The sequence below is a fragment of the Danio aesculapii genome, chromosome 5, assembly GCF_903798145.1.
Source record: "Danio aesculapii chromosome 5, fDanAes4.1, whole genome shotgun sequence".
Lineage (NCBI taxonomy): Eukaryota > Metazoa > Chordata > Actinopteri > Cypriniformes > Danionidae > Danio > Danio aesculapii.
Genome location: NC_079439.1, coordinates 64,307,296 through 64,326,162, shown reverse-complemented (window position 1 = coordinate 64,326,162; position 18,867 = coordinate 64,307,296). Strand labels below are relative to the sequence as shown.

General features: G+C 37.8%; 2 protein-coding genes across 2 annotated transcripts in view; one reads left to right on the top strand and one right to left on the bottom strand.

Annotated features, from left to right (window-relative positions):
* The window catches only part of cntrl (centriolin), a 55,010-nt gene extending 47,951 nt beyond the window's left edge, over positions 1-7,059 (top strand). Inside the window, exons 36-41 of the mRNA XM_056457165.1 lie at positions 1,357-1,555; positions 1,669-1,802; positions 4,497-4,634; positions 4,799-4,960; positions 5,166-5,228; positions 6,832-7,059. Of these exons, the coding sequence (XP_056313140.1) occupies positions 1,357-1,555; positions 1,669-1,802; positions 4,497-4,634; positions 4,799-4,960; positions 5,166-5,228; positions 6,832-7,059 (924 nt within the window). The remainder of the gene's footprint in view (positions 1-1,356; positions 1,556-1,668; positions 1,803-4,496; positions 4,635-4,798; positions 4,961-5,165; positions 5,229-6,831) is intronic.
* A 646-nt stretch (positions 7,060-7,705) lies between these two features.
* rab14 (RAB14, member RAS oncogene family) lies at positions 7,706-17,190 on the bottom strand. The gene is made up of 8 exons (XM_056458683.1): positions 17,081-17,190; positions 16,340-16,398; positions 16,011-16,064; positions 13,239-13,416; positions 13,084-13,150; positions 12,401-12,488; positions 9,616-9,646; positions 7,706-9,515 (listed from the first exon to the last, which is right to left on the bottom strand). The coding sequence occupies exons 2-8, from the start codon at positions 16,389-16,391 to the stop codon at positions 9,338-9,340; spliced, it is 648 nt and encodes a 215-aa protein (XP_056314658.1). The 5' UTR covers positions 16,392-16,398; positions 17,081-17,190; the 3' UTR covers positions 7,706-9,337.
* Positions 17,191-18,867: the final 1,677 nt, after the last annotated feature.

Genomic DNA, 18,867 nt, shown 5'->3' with positions numbered 1-18,867 from the left:
TGTTATGTGCAAATTGGCATGTAAAGTGTGTTAAATAAGTGTATATGTGTATAAAAGTGTAAGTAGTGATGTTGGTTCCACAATTATTATCCTCAAATGTTCATGAGATGGATTCCCTGAGGGAAGAAACTGTTTCTGTGTCGGGCTGTTCTGGTGCGCAGGTAAAAGTTCAAAGAGGCAGTGTGCTGGGTGTGAGGGATCCAGTGTGATTTTGGCAGCCCTTTTGCTTGCTCTGGATAAGTACAGTTCTTGAAGAGTAGGAAGGGTTGTACCAGTGATTCGCTCAGCAGTCCGAACTATTCGACGTAGTCTTTGGAGATCGTATTTAGTAGCTGAGCTAAACCAGACAGTTATTGATGTGCAGATGACTGATTCAATGATGGAGGTGTAGAACTGTTTCAGCAGCTCCTTTGGGAGGTTGAACTTCCTCAGCTGGCGAAGAAAGTACAGCCACTGTTGAGCTTTTTTGACAATGGAGTCAATGTGAGTGTCCCACTTCAGGTCCTGAGAGATGGTGGTACCCAGGAACCTGAATGACTCCACTGCTGCCACAATGCTGTCCATGATGCTCAGTGGGAGGAGAGCAGGGAGGTTTCTCCTGAAGTCCACTATCATCTCCACTGTTTTGAGCGTGCTGAGCTCCAGGTTGTTGTGACTGCACCAGACAGCCAACTGAGAGTTGACAATTGAGAGTGTTTAAACAAAAGAGAAAAGTGTGAAAATGTTAATGCCTGTCTGAGAAAAGTGTATAAAGTGTGTAGTGAGGGGTTTTACAGCCTTAAAACATCTATAATAATTGTAAAAAATTAAACTGACTACTTCTACGATTTTGCCTATTGTGGGCTATTTTTAGAACGTAACTCCCGCAAATAATGAGGGACCACCGTACTTAAAAGTACTTGAATTTCAGACATATGAATACAAGACCTGGAAAGTACTTAAAAACAAATGCATTTAATTGAAAGTGCTTGAATTACGTTTGAATTAAATTTGTTTATGGTTTTATTTTAACATTTGTCAAAAACAGAACAAAAAAGGTAGAAATTCCTAAATTAAAAATCTTAAATCTGCCGTTTATGAAAGTGTGGGAACCCTGATAATGGACTTCTTTACAATCTCAGTTTTCATCTTATAAAAATACCGTCATATGTGTATACAACAAGCACATTTGTCTACGACCACAGTGTTGTATTGGATTAAAACCTTTGGGACCTTATCCATTTGCATTTATGTATCTTTATGTTTGGAATTAGAAGTAAATGACAATGTGGATGCTTAGCAAACTAAGGGGTCATTGCATATGCTAAATGTTTGAGTTTTGAGGTAAATGTGTTTGTGTTGTGTGTGTGTGAGTAGCTGATGAGGGTTCAGCAGCAGCAGAGCACTGATCTGGAGCAGCAGCTCAGACTCAAGGAGCAGAAACTGCAGGCGGTAGAGAGATCTCTGGTACTGAAGCTGGAGCGCATGGAGCAGATGACAGTCGCAGCAGCAGACCTGGACCTGCAGGGGGAGTACAAGCACTGCACTGCACTACAACAGCAGGTGGATCAACTGGGTGAGCTGCGTGTGTGCGCAACATTACCACATGATCCCTGTGTTCAGCCTGGCGAGTGGAGAGCAGCACATCTTTGAATACTGAAGTCTGTGTGTGTATGTGTGTGTGTTCAGAGCACGAGCTGTGTGAGCGGGACGCCAGACTCCAGCAGGCTTTTAAAGACACCCATCGCCTGCAGGAGACTCTGCTGTCTGAGAAGACTAACCACAGCCACACAAATAGGTCAAACCTGCAGAGAGTGGAAAAGGTGATTGGCTGAGGGATTCTTAAGTAGAGCACTTGCAATTTTTGGTTTTGCCGTTTTCTGTTTTTATTTCAGACTGAAAGTATTTTTATGTAGTCATTTCATAGTCTTTAGGACATTCTACCAGAAATTTACATTTTCACTTATTAAAAAGCGTGACCGGGCCTGACCTTAGCTTGCCGTCCTCAAAAAATAATACAAAAACCAGCATAATATCATACAATTCATTGATAGAGCGCATCCCTCATCACTGTCAGTTTCTCAATCAAATAATGTCACTTCCTTTGAGTCATAGCCTTAAACGTGTAATGCACGCATTTTATGTTAAAGTTAATGCAAATGTGACGGGACTGACAGAAACTTGGGGACAATTGTACATTTATTTGGATTATATATTCATTCATTCATTTTCTTTTCGGCTTAGTCCCTTTATTAATCTGTGGTCGCCACAGCGGAATGAACCGCCAACTTATCCAGCATGTTTTTACGCAGCGGATGCCCTTCCAGCCACAATCCATCTCTGGGAAACATCCATACGCAATCATTCACACTCATACAATACGGACAATTTAGCCTACCCAGTTCACCTGTACCGCATGTCTTTGGACTGTGGGGGAAACCGGAGCACCCGGAGGAAACCCACCCGAACACAGGGAGAACACGCAAACTCCACACAGAAACTGAACCAGCCAAGGCTCAAACCAGCGACCTTCTTGTTGTGAGGCGACAGCACTACCTACTGCGCCACTGCGTTATGTTTATTTGTAGAATTTAGTCAAAGTCAAAGTAAGCTTCATTGTCAATTCAGCCACATGTACAGGACATATAGAGAATCGAAATTACGTTACTCTCAGACCCTAGGTGCCTAACATATAATATTAATATAAAAAGTAGAGTTTTAAGAAAAAGATAATTTTAAATTTACAATGTATACAATTGTACATAAAATGTAGTCTAAAAATATACATAAGGAATAAAAATTTGTAAACATTATTTATTTATAATTTCATGTTTTTAATCAATTAATGTGAATGAAAACGACTTAAACTTACTATTTCTGAAGTACTTTTTTTTCTAAATAAGTTTTTAGCATAACAAAACTTTTAAAGCTGTAGGTTCAATTGGGCTGAGGATAAGGACAATGACTACGTTTACATGGACATCAGTAATCGAATTATTTGCTTTAATCTAATTAAGACAATAATAAGATTAAGGTGTTTACATTAAGGTGTTGCTTTTTGAGTGTTACTTTCATGATGTTATAGCACATAATTCGATGAACGTCATAGCGTCACGGAGCTATCCGCATTTCCCCCGGCGTTTCATGCAATTTCGGGTAAAAGCTTTTCGCGAAAAGTCCTATGACGATAATAGTTCGATTAAGGTGTTTACATGTCTGTACTGCTTCTCATTAATGCGACTAAAATCAGCATACTCCACACGATTATTCGATTTCTCTTTAGTTCGATTATGACCTTAATCTGATTAAAATAATCAAAAATCGCTGTTTACATGGTTAGCTCTTAATCAGAGTATTGTCTTATCGCATTATTGGTGTCCATGTAAACGTACTCAATGACAGGGTTTGTACATTTGTAAAGTGTTTTTAATCCAGAACAAAAATCTGAGAACCAAATGAATGACATATTCCTTTACAGAACAACTCACAGAAATCACCCATCAGTCCATTTTAGAAACTTTTGTGATGAAATCCTTTTTATTTACTTTATTTATGTTTTTATTTCAGGGACAGATGATGCACGTTTCTGGTAGAATGTAGCTTTTAACAGTCACGCGCATTACATCACCTGTGCAGACGAGTGATCATCCTCTCATTCTTTCTTTTGCTCGCAATTAGTTTTGTCATGCTACTTCGTGATTCTGAGATCACATTTGCACGTATATTGGGCCATTGTATTTTCGAACTTTCGTATTTTCATATTTTTTTAAGAAGACTACAAATTAAAAATTATTTTCAACCAGCCAAAGTGGCTAGTGTGAGCGGCTGTCTTACCCGCCATCACGGAAATCTACCCGCACTTGGCGGGTGTTGATGTCAAGCCCTGCATATAACCCATTCATAGCACAAAACAATCTGCATCAGCTTTGCGTGACTAAAATAGTTTTAAAAGATAACATTACCTGTCTAAAGGAAATACTTCAGCCATGGTGTCATCCTTCCTCCAGCGTGCAAAAGTAACTCCAATATTGATTCAGTATCTTAAAAAGTTTTGACTCAGCATTTGTTTTTACCGCTGTCACTAATGTCCACGTGCACGCGCATCAGCGAATCTGCATGAGCATGGGTGCGCAGATGTACAAATCTACATTTGTTGACAGTTTAGGCTACTTATCAGATTTATGGGAATTATCAGCTCGACACTATTTAATTGGACGGACATTTTTTTATTTTATGCCTTACCCAGAATATAAAAATACATATAAATACATTCAGATCATTTAGTTTAATCAGTAATATTGGAATGTGAAGATTTTCAACCAGCACAACAAAAAAAATTCTGAAGACAATCACCTACTGCAGCTTTAATAAAGCAGTTATCCAGTACTGTTAGCATCTTAATATGACATTGTCATGGATTATTATATTGTGTTCACATTATTGTTTCAACATTCTTGTATTTGAGTCTTTTTTTGTCTACTCCATCTCTAATATTTACTAACTAGCGCTTGTTTCAGGATCGTGTGCGTCTCCAGAGTGACCTGCTGACTATCGAAAGATCTGCTCAAGAAAACCACCAACAAGCCAGAACACTGCAAAAACAGCTCGGCACCATTTCCCAAAAGCTGCTCAGCCTCAAAGACACAGTACAAACAGTAATTATCACCGCATATGAGCAGTAGATCTGCTGCACATACACAAATTGGCTCTACTTGTTCTGCTAGTTTTGACTGGAGTGATTTCTGAAGCTCATGTGATGTTGCTGTGTGGTTATGAGCTAGCAGGAGAGAAGTGAATGACTGTCATGTGCTTTTCTCAGCTGCAGAAGCAGGAGGAGGAGAGCGGCACTGCATTCTGGGAGATCAACCACAGCACAGCGGAGCTCGAGACGCCCTCTAGTGCCTCTTCAGACACTGACAGCTTGAAAGAGAACCGGCCTGCTGTTACGCTCTCCATGGGGAATCCAGCATACAACACTGAAGTCAGTCTTTCTTTTGAAGCTTTTATTCTTCATATCCCTGAAAAATCTGATCATTCAATTAAACTCGATATGTTGTCTCTAGCTCTCAAATCTTGTTTATGCTTTTGCATTATTTTAATCTAGCACATTTGCAAACTGAGTTCATTAATTCATCAAGAGCATAGATAAAGTCAACAGGCTAATGTTGATGATTTGCTGCTAACAGGATGAACAGTGGCGAGGAGAAGCACTGAGAGAGAGACTGAGGCAGCAGGAGGACCACCTGAAGGTACAGCAACAAATGTTAGGATCATTCCTAACATCAGCTTAATTATACAGCAGGGGTGTTCGGCCTTGCTCCTGGGGGGGCTTCTGTCCTGCGAAATCTGATCAAATTAGTTCGAATTTAGTTTGCAGAATTTGAAACCTTAAAGATAAAAACCAGCAAGTATATATTGTGTTAAATAAATGTCTAAATGTAGACGTCTTGGGCAAAAATTTGGACAGAAATTAATAACCTCATAGTCTGCAATTGACCCTTTGCTAAGCCACACCCGAAAGTTGCCACACACTAATCGTGGCTTAGCAACCGTAGCTACGCGGAGGAGGTCTGTCAACTTTCGAGCAAGGGAAACAAGGCAAGGCGTTATGCATATGGATTGTGCAAATCTGATACCCCGGTTTCCTAAAAGTTTTGATGGGGTGGTGAAATTTTTTCTCTTTTCAAAACCTAAAACCCGAGGGCAGAAATGCCAGCGTGGATCAAGCTCTCTGAGGGGCGCTAAAGGAGCGGAGATAAGTTGGTTTTGTTTTCGATATTCCTGACACATTCAGTAATAGACGGCAAAAACTAACACACCTCTAACCCTAAACAGATCTAAACTGTGTTTCCTACAAAAATACAAAGCAGGTTATGTTTCCCAGCTGTCTTTTTCTTTTTTTTCCGCTCGATATTATGAGCACTGCTCATAGTAGTCATACTAAAAGCAATCATACTTCCATCTGTTTTGAGCTATGAATATTTGAATTTAAATATCAACAGAACAAAACCGAGATGTGATCACAATCTGAGCACTTGCGATCAATATACTTCACCCGCAGCTGCTTTTCAGTCATTTATAACCCTCATGTCCATGTCAGAGCTACAATTCACCAATGTTTTCGTCTGTCTTTTAGAGATTTAGTCATTATACTGGGTTAGTGTCTGCTTTTATATTTGGTGTCGGATTAATATTTGCTTGTAGGGACAATCTATTTGTTCACTTCTGCTATTTATACTTTGATTTGCATTTCAATTTATTTACTTTATCCACTTAACTGCTAATTAGAATAGAAACTGTATAAAGAGCACACAAACATACTGACAGTTATAGGTACTGTACATTGTTATGGGTCAATGATGCTAATATTCAGCACAAATCCACCAAATTCCCCTTTCTGGCTGCTCTTTCTATGATGAATTATATAGAAGCACTGTCCATACGTGTTTCCTCGTCGGTTAGTAACACCATATTTATCACAATTAATGTATCAGGCTTTTTGGGTAAAATAAGGTGAAATAACAGTTTAATTAGTTATTATTAGATTATTTTTAAATATCACCTCTCCTGCTGTGCATGAACTAACCTGTTGAACGGTTAGCTTATGAGGCGGCTAGGCTAACCTAGCTCTCCTACGTCAGGTAGCGGTCGTTTTGAAAACAGCTCCAATTGGTCCACCGTTTTTTATGTTGTTAAATTGAAAAAAAAAAGCACTGGGTGTGCCTATATCACCCCTATATGACAGTCTATACACCATACACATATGTCTGTCCAAACAGCTTGAAAAGTAGATTTTTTACCATAGGTGTCCTTTAACTGAAATGGTGTGATTTGTTTGTTCGTGGTTTGCAGGTTCAGCTGCGCAGACGCATGTTCTCCCAGCAGGAGGCTCTGAGTCAGCGCAGACTGCTGACCGAGGGCAGCATTCAGGGCCTGCGCAGACGCGTGGACAAACTGGACCAGCTACTCGGCAGCTCTTCCAAAGACTCCTCTTATCTGCCTGACCAGGAACTTCTGCCAAAACATGCCAATGGACGAGATCGGATGAAATGGTCCACTGATCCTTTTGAATGGACATAATAGTTTGTATATAATAACTTTTCGTCTATATATATATATATATATATATATATATATATATATATATATATATATATGAAGGGGGGGGGGACTATATTTCTGTCAGATTATGAAAGGAGGTGCAGTCAGAGGAGCAGTTTCATTCTGCGTCTACCAGAAAGAGCACAGAGGCTAGATGCACCACAGCTTTAAAAAATCATCGATTTCCCGCCACAAATTGGGAAGATGAAACTTGAGGTAAAATGAAGATGGAAGTTTATTTTCTACCTCTGATTTGGTGCCTTGTGAAATTATTTTTAACGAAATGTGCCTTTGAACTGCTTACTCGTCGTAAAGTAGTATGTGTTTTGAGTGTTTACAGGTGAAATGAATGCTTGAAGGACGGTTTCACCTCATTATACACTATGCGAACCGCGGGGACAAAAACCCCAATGTGCTCCGGAATCAATGTTCATTTTTACATCGTCACAAATTACCTTGTATCCAATGCCATGATATGCAGAGTATTTATTACAGCACTTCTTTATATACACACTTATTCACTGTATTCAGATATGTGCAATACAATGACTTTTCTATTTACTCGTCATGTCATTATTGCTCATACACAAGTGCGGATCAATGGTGTGCGGACAGAAACACAGTATACAGTATTGTTTTTATTAACATAATTACAAAGAAAAAGTCACTTACAGAAGACAAACTTGAGTTCAAGAGCAGATTAATTTTCGCAGATGTCATTAAGATGTGGAAAAAAATAAAGCAAGACAATAGGAGCAAATTAAAAGTGGATTCTCAGTTTACAAAACACACCTAAAATCTACCACAAATCTGAATAGAAAAGAAATCATATTTGGAGTGCTCGGGTTTTGCCTTTGTATCTGTTCATTGCAAATGTGCCTCTATGGAGAACCAAACTGGTTGACGCATCAGCCCATTGAAGATGTCATGTTAAGTTTGTGGGCTGAGTTTCTCCATAATGATGTTTCTCATGCTGTGGTGGCAAATTTGTTACATATTCATAGATTATAGGGCGTTCATGACTCCCTATTGGGGGGGGGAAACCCTGATGCCTGTAAAAAGCCATGCATCATGCTTAAGAAACTCAGCTCAGCGGAAAACATGATCAGTGTTTGTAAATCGGTTTAATGGAATGCATATGAAAGGCAAAAATCGCTGGAATTCATTCGATAAAACTTTCATCATGAGTAAAACGGGCAGCACATCAGAGTGAACAAAAGCAAATCATAAGGCAACTGAAATCATCAATGTAAAAACAATGTGAATGCGTTGATATGATGAGGGCCTGAACGAATCTGGAATATTCTCCTGTCGGTCTGCTTCTTAAGCGGCTTTGATTTTTAGAGCTGCTCGAAAACAGGAGATCTGAAAGCTCGACAGACTTAAGACTTCAATACACGCAAAACAAGCTCCAGACCCTCAGGAAAAACCAAATCAAAACTGCAAAGTGCGGAAAACATTCTTCACGACCTAAAAATCATCCTGTCCTCCTCAATATATTACTCTAACAGTTATTAAGTTAAAATAACTGTCTGAATCGACTCTTTTTTTTGTTTTACAATGGACCGTCCCATTGGAATTCCTCTCAAAACAATGCTAATCTTGTATATTACATGTATATTATTTCCTGAATAGGTACAAACAGGGATAAATATTTGGTGATTGGATGTGAAAGTGGAAAAAAACAAAACTAATTTAAAACAGAATACAATATTTTAGTTATAGATTTTCGTCATCGTCGTTGTTTAACAAAACAATGTTACATACAGTGTTGATGCATGTCCTGATCACCTGTGACATCATGAATAAGGTTTGCCAATGTTTGGTTTACATTACGCTAGTATTCAGACAGCTCCTGTACATTGAGATGGTTTAGTTTATAGTTATGCACATCACCACGTCTGTAAAAGGATAAACCCAGCATTTCTTCAGTTTATCGACAATCATCTTCTCTCTTTAGGATTAGTGTTCAGCAGAGGAGCCGCTGTCCTCCCTCGAGTGCTTGCTGGGAGCACTTGGATGTGTGCGTGTATGAGAAACAAGCAAAACAAGTGAGGGAAGGAGACAGGAGAAGGAGGGAAAAGAAGAGAGCGGTAAGGAAGGAATGAGTGAATGAATTATGTTACACCTCCATCACACAGAGCCGTCAGGCCTCTGTGAGCAATCACACTGTGGGGGGAGAGAGGCTTTAGATACAGGTGGGGTTTGTGGGAGAGGAAGGAGCAGAGAGAGAGAGAGAGAAAAGTCTCCATGGTCATTAACAGCTGCAGCCCTCTTTCTGGGGCTGTGCGTCGCTGCTGAGCCGCCCTCCCTGCGGGGCGGTGGGCTTGTGCTGGACCCCTGACTCAGCTGCGTTCAGGTCCAGGCTGCCGTCCTGAATGTTCTGGTAGATCTTCTTGGCAGCTTCCAGGAAAGCATCCTCCACATTCTCACCTCTGTTGAATAAACACACGCAAAGATGAGCTAGAATGTGAAGGATATTACGACAGATAAAGAGAGTACGCTCTGTCAGCAGATAGTCTGAATGTCACTTACGTTTTTGCACTTGCCTCAAGGAATAACAAACCTGTTTCAAAAGATTAAAGATGCCACAGTTAAACGTTTTAGCCTTGCAGTTCATTTAACAGTTAACCAATTTTTCTATTTAGCAATAAACAAGCTTGCGTTCATGATGCTAAATTTTGATACCAATCGTTACTGAAATGTTAAAAATGTCTATTTCCCGCTAACATCAGAGCGCATTCTTAAACTCCGCTGATTGGCCATTGTATTCACATGCTCAACAGAAATCACTGTGATTGGCCATCAGTTCACTGTTCTTCACAGAGTGCAAACACAGATACACGGACACTGGAGCATTTTAAAGCCGAGGAGATCAGTCAATTCATCAGCTGATCGCTTGTATGTCAGCTCAAAGACACACCTTCTGATCTTCGCGGCTTTAAAATGCTCCAGTGTTCGTGTATCTGTGTTTGCACTCTGTGAAGAGGTGAAGGATATTTTGACAGATAGAGTACACTGTCAGCAGACAATCTGAATGTCACTTATGTTTTTGCACTGTAAAATTACATCTCGTTTTTAAAACTTCACTACCGATTGGCACCAAAATTCAGTATCATGACAACACTAGTTCACGTTAATGGAAACATTAAATGATAAACTAGTGGAGCCCTCTTTATATGTCTGTTGTAATTATGACCAGATCCATAAGGGTTTAGGTTTTGGGGTGAGGTGTCTGAAAAACACTCAGGGCCGGAGCAAGCTGAACTGGTGCTCTAGGTGAACGGCGATCACGGCGCCCTCAACCCAAAAGTGACCGGTTCGCGAATGAAAGTGAGGACCGGGAGGGAGGGGGTGGGTGTGGCGGATGAGAGTGAGGACTTGGTGTTTTGCAGACGCCACCCTCACTATTCTGCCACCCAAGGCGGATGCCTAGGTCGTCTCTATGGACGCGCAGGCCCTGATAACACAGGTGAGAACTGGGTACTGTGTCCTAAAGTGTTAGTAACTACTATGAAGCGTGTTTTGGGCGGTCACTGCGATTGGATCCTATACCAATGTGTGTGTGTGTGGGGGGGGATATTACGGGAGTATTCCGAGATAAATAACTAAAATGGGTGGGTGGCTGGAGATGGGTCTGAAATACAGGAGCCTTCCGGAAAAAACAGGAGTGTTGGCAGGTATGCTCACACATACACTCTGCACTCTGACTATTTCTATATTGTCTATTATTTAAGTTTCATGAAGAGGAATATGAGAGGAATCACATTAAACTTCATTCATTCATTTTTTTTATTAGCTTAGTCTCTTTATTCATGCGGGGTCACCACAGCAGAATGAATCACCAACTTGTTTTACACAGCAGATGTCTTTCCAGCTGCAACCTAGTACTGGGAAATACCCATACACACTCATTCACCACATTAAGCTTTGTGATTGCAATTCTGATATGGGGATTTTTCTGCACGGCATCCTGGGTGATGTAGTTTTCTCCATAATTTCTGCTTTAAACATGCTAAGTTAAAATTATGTGTACGGATGAGTTAAAAGCATATACAATTAATAAACAACAGGTCTAACTGTCTAAATGTCTCAAATCTTTAAATATTAGTTGTTAAAAATCAATTGAGAACTCGATTCCCCATTGATTCTGAGATTTTCAAAATGCACCGTTTTTCTCTCTTGAATCGATTTAGAGTTTAGTTTTAACAGCAGATGGCGCTGTATAAACCATACAACAAACAAACATATTCTGCTTGCATTTAATTCTTTACAAATACCACGTGAACCTGAAATAATCATTAATGAAGTTAGGAAACGTTTAAGCATATTAGAGTGTTTATAGTGAGCTTTGTTTACATTAATATCATGACATAATGACAGAATCCTATTCAAGAGAGAATAGCGATGCATTTCGAAAATCTGTTAATCAACGCCAAACTGATTTCTCAAACAATTTTTCACAAGATCTCTGGTTTAAAATAACATCTCTCTGGAAAAAGTGGATTCTTACATGTAAATCCCGATTGTTGCTCTGGCTATCACATAATGAATAAAGATGCTAATTTAATTACCCATGACTAGGCCCACACAGAATCCACACCCGCAGAAATCTGCAGATTTTTAGCCCATCATTATGTCTATTTATTTACTTTTGTAAAAATTTATTTCATTTGTATATAAATATTAGTGATATTATTGAATATTATGCAAATGTTTATATAATTTAAGAACAATACAGTTTGTAAAGTAATATTTTCTGTCTTTTAGTGGGGATATCATTTGAGACAAACATGTGGTTTTAATTGGCTTTGCACTGTAAACCTTAGATAAGTTACAAAGCAGTAAATAAATTTGTTTATTTCATGTGTTATTTTTTTGTTTCTATACTCTTAAAATTATTCCGCAAATATCTGCACATAATTTTTTTTTTTTACCAAAATCTGCACAGAAACAGCAAAAAATGTCTAAAGAATCTGCCTTGCCTATGACACATCTTCATTCTATTTAGGGAATTATTTAGGGAATATGAAAAGAAATATTCATTTTTCTTTTCGGCTTAGTCTCTTTATTAATCTGAATTCGCCACAGCGGAATGAACCACCAATTTATCCAGCATATGTTTTATGCAGCGGATGCCCTTCCAGCTGCAACCCATCACTGGGAATGAAAAGAAAAATTATTTTGTATATTCATTTTTAACAGTTTAATCAAGTCTGATTATTTAATGGTTAAATCAACCTAATATTTATTATCATCATCATCCTGCAAATCCAATCCCCTAATGTTATGAATTTCCTTTTCTAACCAGCCATCTTACCGTTCTCTTCAGCAAACTGCTTGGCCTCTTCATATGTGACATCACGCTGGGCTTCTAGGTCTGCTTTGTTACCAATTAGAATGATGACCTGAAGAACGATTCACATTATTTTAGGTGTTCACGCAAACAATACAAGTTGTAAAATATGCATGTAGCTCTTTATACTTGAAGTCCAGTGAAATTAAAATAAAGTGTTGTAGATGTTAGTATCAGTATTAGTTTTTAGGCTAATGTGCTCAAAAACAGGGACAAAATTCATGTTTAGAAGATATAAAACTGATCTAAACATGTAAAGCTTGTAGTTCGTCACTTCCACCTAAATGAATCAATGTTTTTTTTTCCACGTCACCACATACTAGTTTCTCATCACATCATAACCAATCAAATGCTCTCTAGTATCTGAAATGCCCCGCCCCCTTCAAGATGCTTCTCATTTGCTTTTCATTTGATGCACTTGTGCTCAACCACTCACTGGCAGAGTGGTGCTAAAGCAAAACACTATTGGCCATTTGTTTAAAAGAGGGAGGAGCTAAAACTATGCACCACCCTCTATTCGTGATTTGGTTAAGATTATATCAAACATTAAGTAAAAATGCACATTTCAAAGCACTTCACAGGACCTTTAAATGTAAAGATGTTATAGTCTTCTTCATACAGACGGTTACTATAGCCAGTAAACTTACAGTATTGGGGTTGGTAAGATTCCTGGCATCAGTCAGCCAGCTGCTAAGGTGATTGTATGTGCTTCGCCTGCAAATAAAAAACAAATTCAATTATTTTCTTGATGCCTTCCAAAAATAATATGACATCATGCGATCAGAGCTGAATATTGATCTACCTGGTGATGTCATACACCATGAGCGCCCCGGCGGCTCCTCTGTAGTAGCTGCGTGTGACGGCACGAAACCTCTCCTGACCTGCCGTGTCCCAAATCTGAAGCTTCACCTTCTGCCCACTCACTTCAATTATCCGCGTGCCAAACTCAACACCGATTGTATGAGGACAGTCAGCCATAACTTAAAAAAAAAAAAAAAGAAAGTTACTGATATTAGACATGATAAATTGACCTGTCATATAACGCTCTTTAATTAAAATCATGACAATCAATAACCATTATACAAAGGATAAAATAGATGTAGTAGCGTTCTCAAAACATCTGTTCCTTTCTCTTCTGTCTCCATTTCAGATTAAATTGTATCACTGTATTCTGTGAGCAGCTCTGGATCTTGATTAAATGATGCAAACTCAAGTTTTACATGTCTTAAGGCTCCAATATGCTGATGTTAAATTTAATTTCTCTCCTGGCTTTGAGGAGCAACTCTATTATTCTGCAGCTCTTCTGGTTATATTAGTACTTGTGGCTGTCTGAATCCATATTTACATTTGGTGTTACTGTAGATGGATATTGAGTTATTTGTTGAATTATTTACAAACTCTAAAAATAGACCATAGGCAGCATCTGAAACATTTTGAGCTTGTCCACTTTTACTAGCTTGATTTGGCTCATGTAATCAAATGCATTTAGTTTCCACTAAAGACCTTTCCATCAACTGTTGCCATTTAATAGGGTTTATGCAGAAGGACTTTTAATTTTTGCCAGCTCAAATGCTTCCAGTAATGGCATTACAAAATTGCAGCGTTTAATATCTGGTTTCTTTAAAAATCAATGATCTTCACTGCCTGATTAATATACAATATAAAGTGGCTCTCAGACCAGATAAGAAGCACTGCATTATATTCCATTGTTCTGTGCCATGTCTTTATATTATAGACATCTACTTTCCAACAGTATTTTCAATGGAGTTAATACAGTTGCCTGCTGCTCCTGATGGCGTTGACATTTAGACAGTTTTCATCTCGTTTTACGATTATGGAACTTTATGAAAATAAAAATAAATAACACTAATCTTTCAGCAAAAGTTTGTTAGTGGCTGAAAAACACAAGCTCTGTATACACCCCATTCTTAAACATCACAGGACATGTTGTTGAAATGCACAAGCCAAACCACGTCATCTGATATTGTTTAGATTAAAGGCAAAAAAGCAAAAGACAAATGTTCCCTTACCAGTTCTGATTCTAAAACAAACCCACAGCAGTCAGAGTGGTTGACTGCTGAACAAAATAACTGCTGCTCTCTGTCATTTTACATTTCCCATCTTTTAAAGTGGGCTGCGCGGTGGCGCAGTGGGTAGCACGTTCACCTCAAACTAAGAAGGTCGCTGGTTTGAGCCTCAGCTGGGTCAGTTGGCGTTTCTGTGTGAAGTTTGCATGTTCTCCCCATGTTCGTGTGGGTTTTTTCCGGTTTCCCCCACAAGTCCAAAAACATGTGTTATAGGTGAATTGGGTAGGCTGAATTGTCCGTATTGTATGTGTGTTAATGAGTGTGTATGGATGTTTCCCAGTGATGGATTGCAGCTAGGAGGGCATCAGCTGCAGAAAAGCATGTGCTGGATAAGTTGGCGGTTCATTACGCCATGGCGACCCCAGATTAATAAAGGGACTAAGCCGAAAAGTGAATGAATGAATCTTTTAAAGTTCACATGTTGATAGTGTATTGTTATTTCACAATATTCAAGAATAAACTACATTGGGAAAAGTCCATATATACATACATACATACACACACGTTAAAAGAAAATGATTTTGTCTGAAAATTATGCCACGTTTGCATGAAATATATCAGGGCCCTTATGAAATGCATCATGCCAGTCACACTTTGTTTCAGCAATTGCATAATCTCAATGTTTGAGTACAGGTGATTATAGCATTTCACAAGATTTGTAACTAGAATCATTTGCCAATTGTACTGTGATAGAAATACCCGTTTTGCCTTCTAATTTATTTAACTCTTGCTAGTGAGGATTTTAAGATGCAAGTACTGTAATTTTACTTCTACGATGTAAAGTGTATATATATATATATATATATATATATATATATATATATATATATATATTTATTTTCACAATGCAGTATTATCATAATAAATAATAATTTACTTGGGCATCATAATAAAAATATATAATGTCTCTACTAATAAAGGGATACTTCATCAAAAACTGAAAAATCATTTACTCACCCTTTCCTTTTTCCAAATCTGTTTGAGTTTCTTAGGTTAAGAATTATTTATTTTATCTATTAAATTACCCATTAATTAACTCTACTCCCATCCCAACGCTAAACCTTCCCCAGGCATTGCAACTACATATAGTTCTCATTTGAGTATTAGTAGATTGTCTGCTTAATTTCTGTTGATACTGCTCCTTCAACAGACATTTAACTGACTATAAGAAACTTTGCAAGTACACATCAATTTACACTAACCCTAATCTAACGGTCTACTTATAATCTGAAGAGAATTAGTTGGCATGTAGATGTAATGTAACGTAAATTCAACAAAAATGCATTAAAATTACCATCAAAACAAAGTAATATCCTTCTCTTTTGTTTTAACAGAATTAAGAATCTCATAAAGGTTTGGAACCACTTGAAGATGAATAAATAGTGTGTAAACATGCTTTTTTGAGTGAACTATCCCTTGAATATATTATCATATAATCCCTTCATAACAACTTGGTATCAGTCTTTGCCACCACCCTTTGCACTTACATTTCTTTTCTGTGAACTGGTGGAGTAAACAGGACTTTCCAACCCCCATGTCACCTATAAAAACACCACACAATCATACACAATTACTATATGTAACAAGAAGTCATTGAAGTGAAAAGAAAATTAAAGTACATTGGTTACAGCGTGGTTATTACAATTTATATTGTATTACTTGTATTTTAGCTGTATTTTTACTTTATACAGAACTCTGGTCACCCAGATTTTCAAATGTGCTTATTAAATAAACATTGCATTGTATGAAACACAATATTCCGTGGATGTTTCTCACAAAAGAAGCACATGTAGGTGAAAACAGGATGCTGACTTACCAATAATGATATATTTGAAAATATAGGAATAGTTATATGGTGCGGTCGTCATTTTGGCTCTAGAAAGCAGACAGAAAAAAGATACAAAGCTCAATAACTCATAAACAGTAGATTATAATTAAAGAATAAAGCAAACACAGCAACGAAAGCACAGTGACAGCAATCCAGCAGCGCTCAGCTGACCGGCTGTCCTACTATTGTCTAACGACACATTTCCCTTTTCCTCCATTACTCCGCCTAATATCGCCAATGAAAGGCTGGGAGAAATTCAGGATGATAATAACAACTCACAAGATGACATGCGAACAAGATAATTACATTATTTGTAACGTATACAAGCACAGAGTAACGTGACACTGGAGCTAAAACAGCATAAACACTGACTGCAGCACTACAATCAGCCAGCGCCATGACTGACTAATCAGCTAATCACACTCCTGTCAAAGCTTTCACAGCTAGATGATGGACCACACCTAGCACAATTCACCCCTAAAGTCGTGTTTTAACGAACAGATAAGAGGTCTTTGCGTTTCTACGTCGGATTTCAGACAATAAATGTGTTTACGTTGAGTATTAAAGGGCTAGTTAGCGTTAGCTGACCTCGCGCTGAACCAAACCCAGAGATGCTAAAGCTAACAGCTACTCCCAGAATAAGACGCGTAAAGCGATAAAAACAGTGGATTAGAGGTATTCTAGAGCGCGGTGTGGTGAAAATAACCTCGTGATGTGCGTATCCTTTACCTAAAAATATTAATTCAAGTGGTTTTGGAGGCTTGGGTTGGTTCTTTGCGTGTGTGAGCCGTCCGGCCGCTTTCTTCCTCTAAAAGTGCTGCTGCTGTGATGAAAACAGTGAGAACAGCGACATCTACGGAGACATAGTGCATTACACTACACTACACTCCCCTCTAACGGACACACAGCAACACTACAGCTCAAGAATAAGCGGTGTTACATATTCAAAGTTTTCTGACTGAGAAAATATAATAAACATAATAGACATTTACATTAATTTAAATGTTTGCTCTTTTGATTTGTGGTTGTTCTAAAATATGTACTTATATTTTGATGCAGCAGAGCTTCTCAGTCTCTTTGGGAGTCTGTGCTAGATGTCACACACACTCACAAATATGATCATCCTCGTGTGAGGCTCCCACATTGGGGTAAAGTTGGTTTTATATTCGCACATTCAGACATTCTCTTTAATATTTTCATTTCAGAAAAGTATTTTTTGGAAATTCTAAATAGGGAAGACATAATAACAGCCAATGACTGTCAAAGATATTGTTTACAGCCAATTAAATGGCGCTAATGTTGTTTTGAAGTCATACTTAGACGCGATTTTTTGACCGAATAATCAAAGTAGTGTTATCAAGTTGTGCTCATTACAGTATGTCATTATAATTAATGTGTATCAGCCCTTTTAAATTCTGTTTTACTATTTTAGTGAACGCGAAAGTTTGACTGTGTCAATAAAAGGCGTCTGTGTAGTTTCTTGGCTATTGAAGCTCAATGTATACTGTGGAAAGTTGTGTATAATTAGGTCTTATAAACTATTTGGACAATTGTTTTGTTTCAATTAAATCAGATATAAGTTGATGATTTTCTTTTATTATTATTTAATTGTTTTTTTTTTTTACAATTGTAGAAATTTTGAGTGATGTAAACAAAAACAATGGTCCCAACATATTTCCTGTTTTACATATTTAATTTCTATAGCTTACGAGAATCTGAAAAGAGCCATATATTAATGAATAATGTTATGATTGCTGTTTTAACATTAGGTTATAATTGAATTGTTACAGTTATTAAATAGTTTGATAACAAGAAATGTTAATGGGCCAATGACCACATTGAAATTGTCCATACAATCATGCATTACATTTGATTTATTTTAACCTTATGCAAGCACGTTTGCCCATTCTTTTATAATCATTTTTATTAGATCAGTTATTTGTTAAATGGGCTTTTGTGTTTATTTATTGTAGTTAAACTTAAATCTTAGAAGCCAGAAATCGTATTTTCTCCTAATATCTTGACAGGTCAAGGCAAGATGCCACACATTTTTACATGATTTGAGTTTAAAATACCCTGTGTACTAAATACAGATTATGTAGACCAAAGTTATAGAATAACATTTATTGCTCTGTATATTATATATGCATTTTAGCTGTTTCATGCAATCTGTAAACACACAAACACACTGTAAACACTTATGTTTTAGTGAATTGTTGGGACATTGTGAGTTTCTATTGTTTACACACTATACAAACGGCATTTCCTATCACCCTACCTCAAACCTTAACCCAACCCCCACAGGAAACTGTTTTTACTTTCTTTCTGAAGTTAAATAAACTCGTTCTGCCTGATTTACAAGCCTTTTGAAAATAAAGACAGGGGCAATGTCCTCATATGCCACATTTTATATGTAATACCCGTCTCATGCCCATGTAATTATACAAAATGTGTCCTGATTGCTCTCTCACACACACAAAGATCAACAGTGCTCCCTCAAAAATGGTAAATGGATA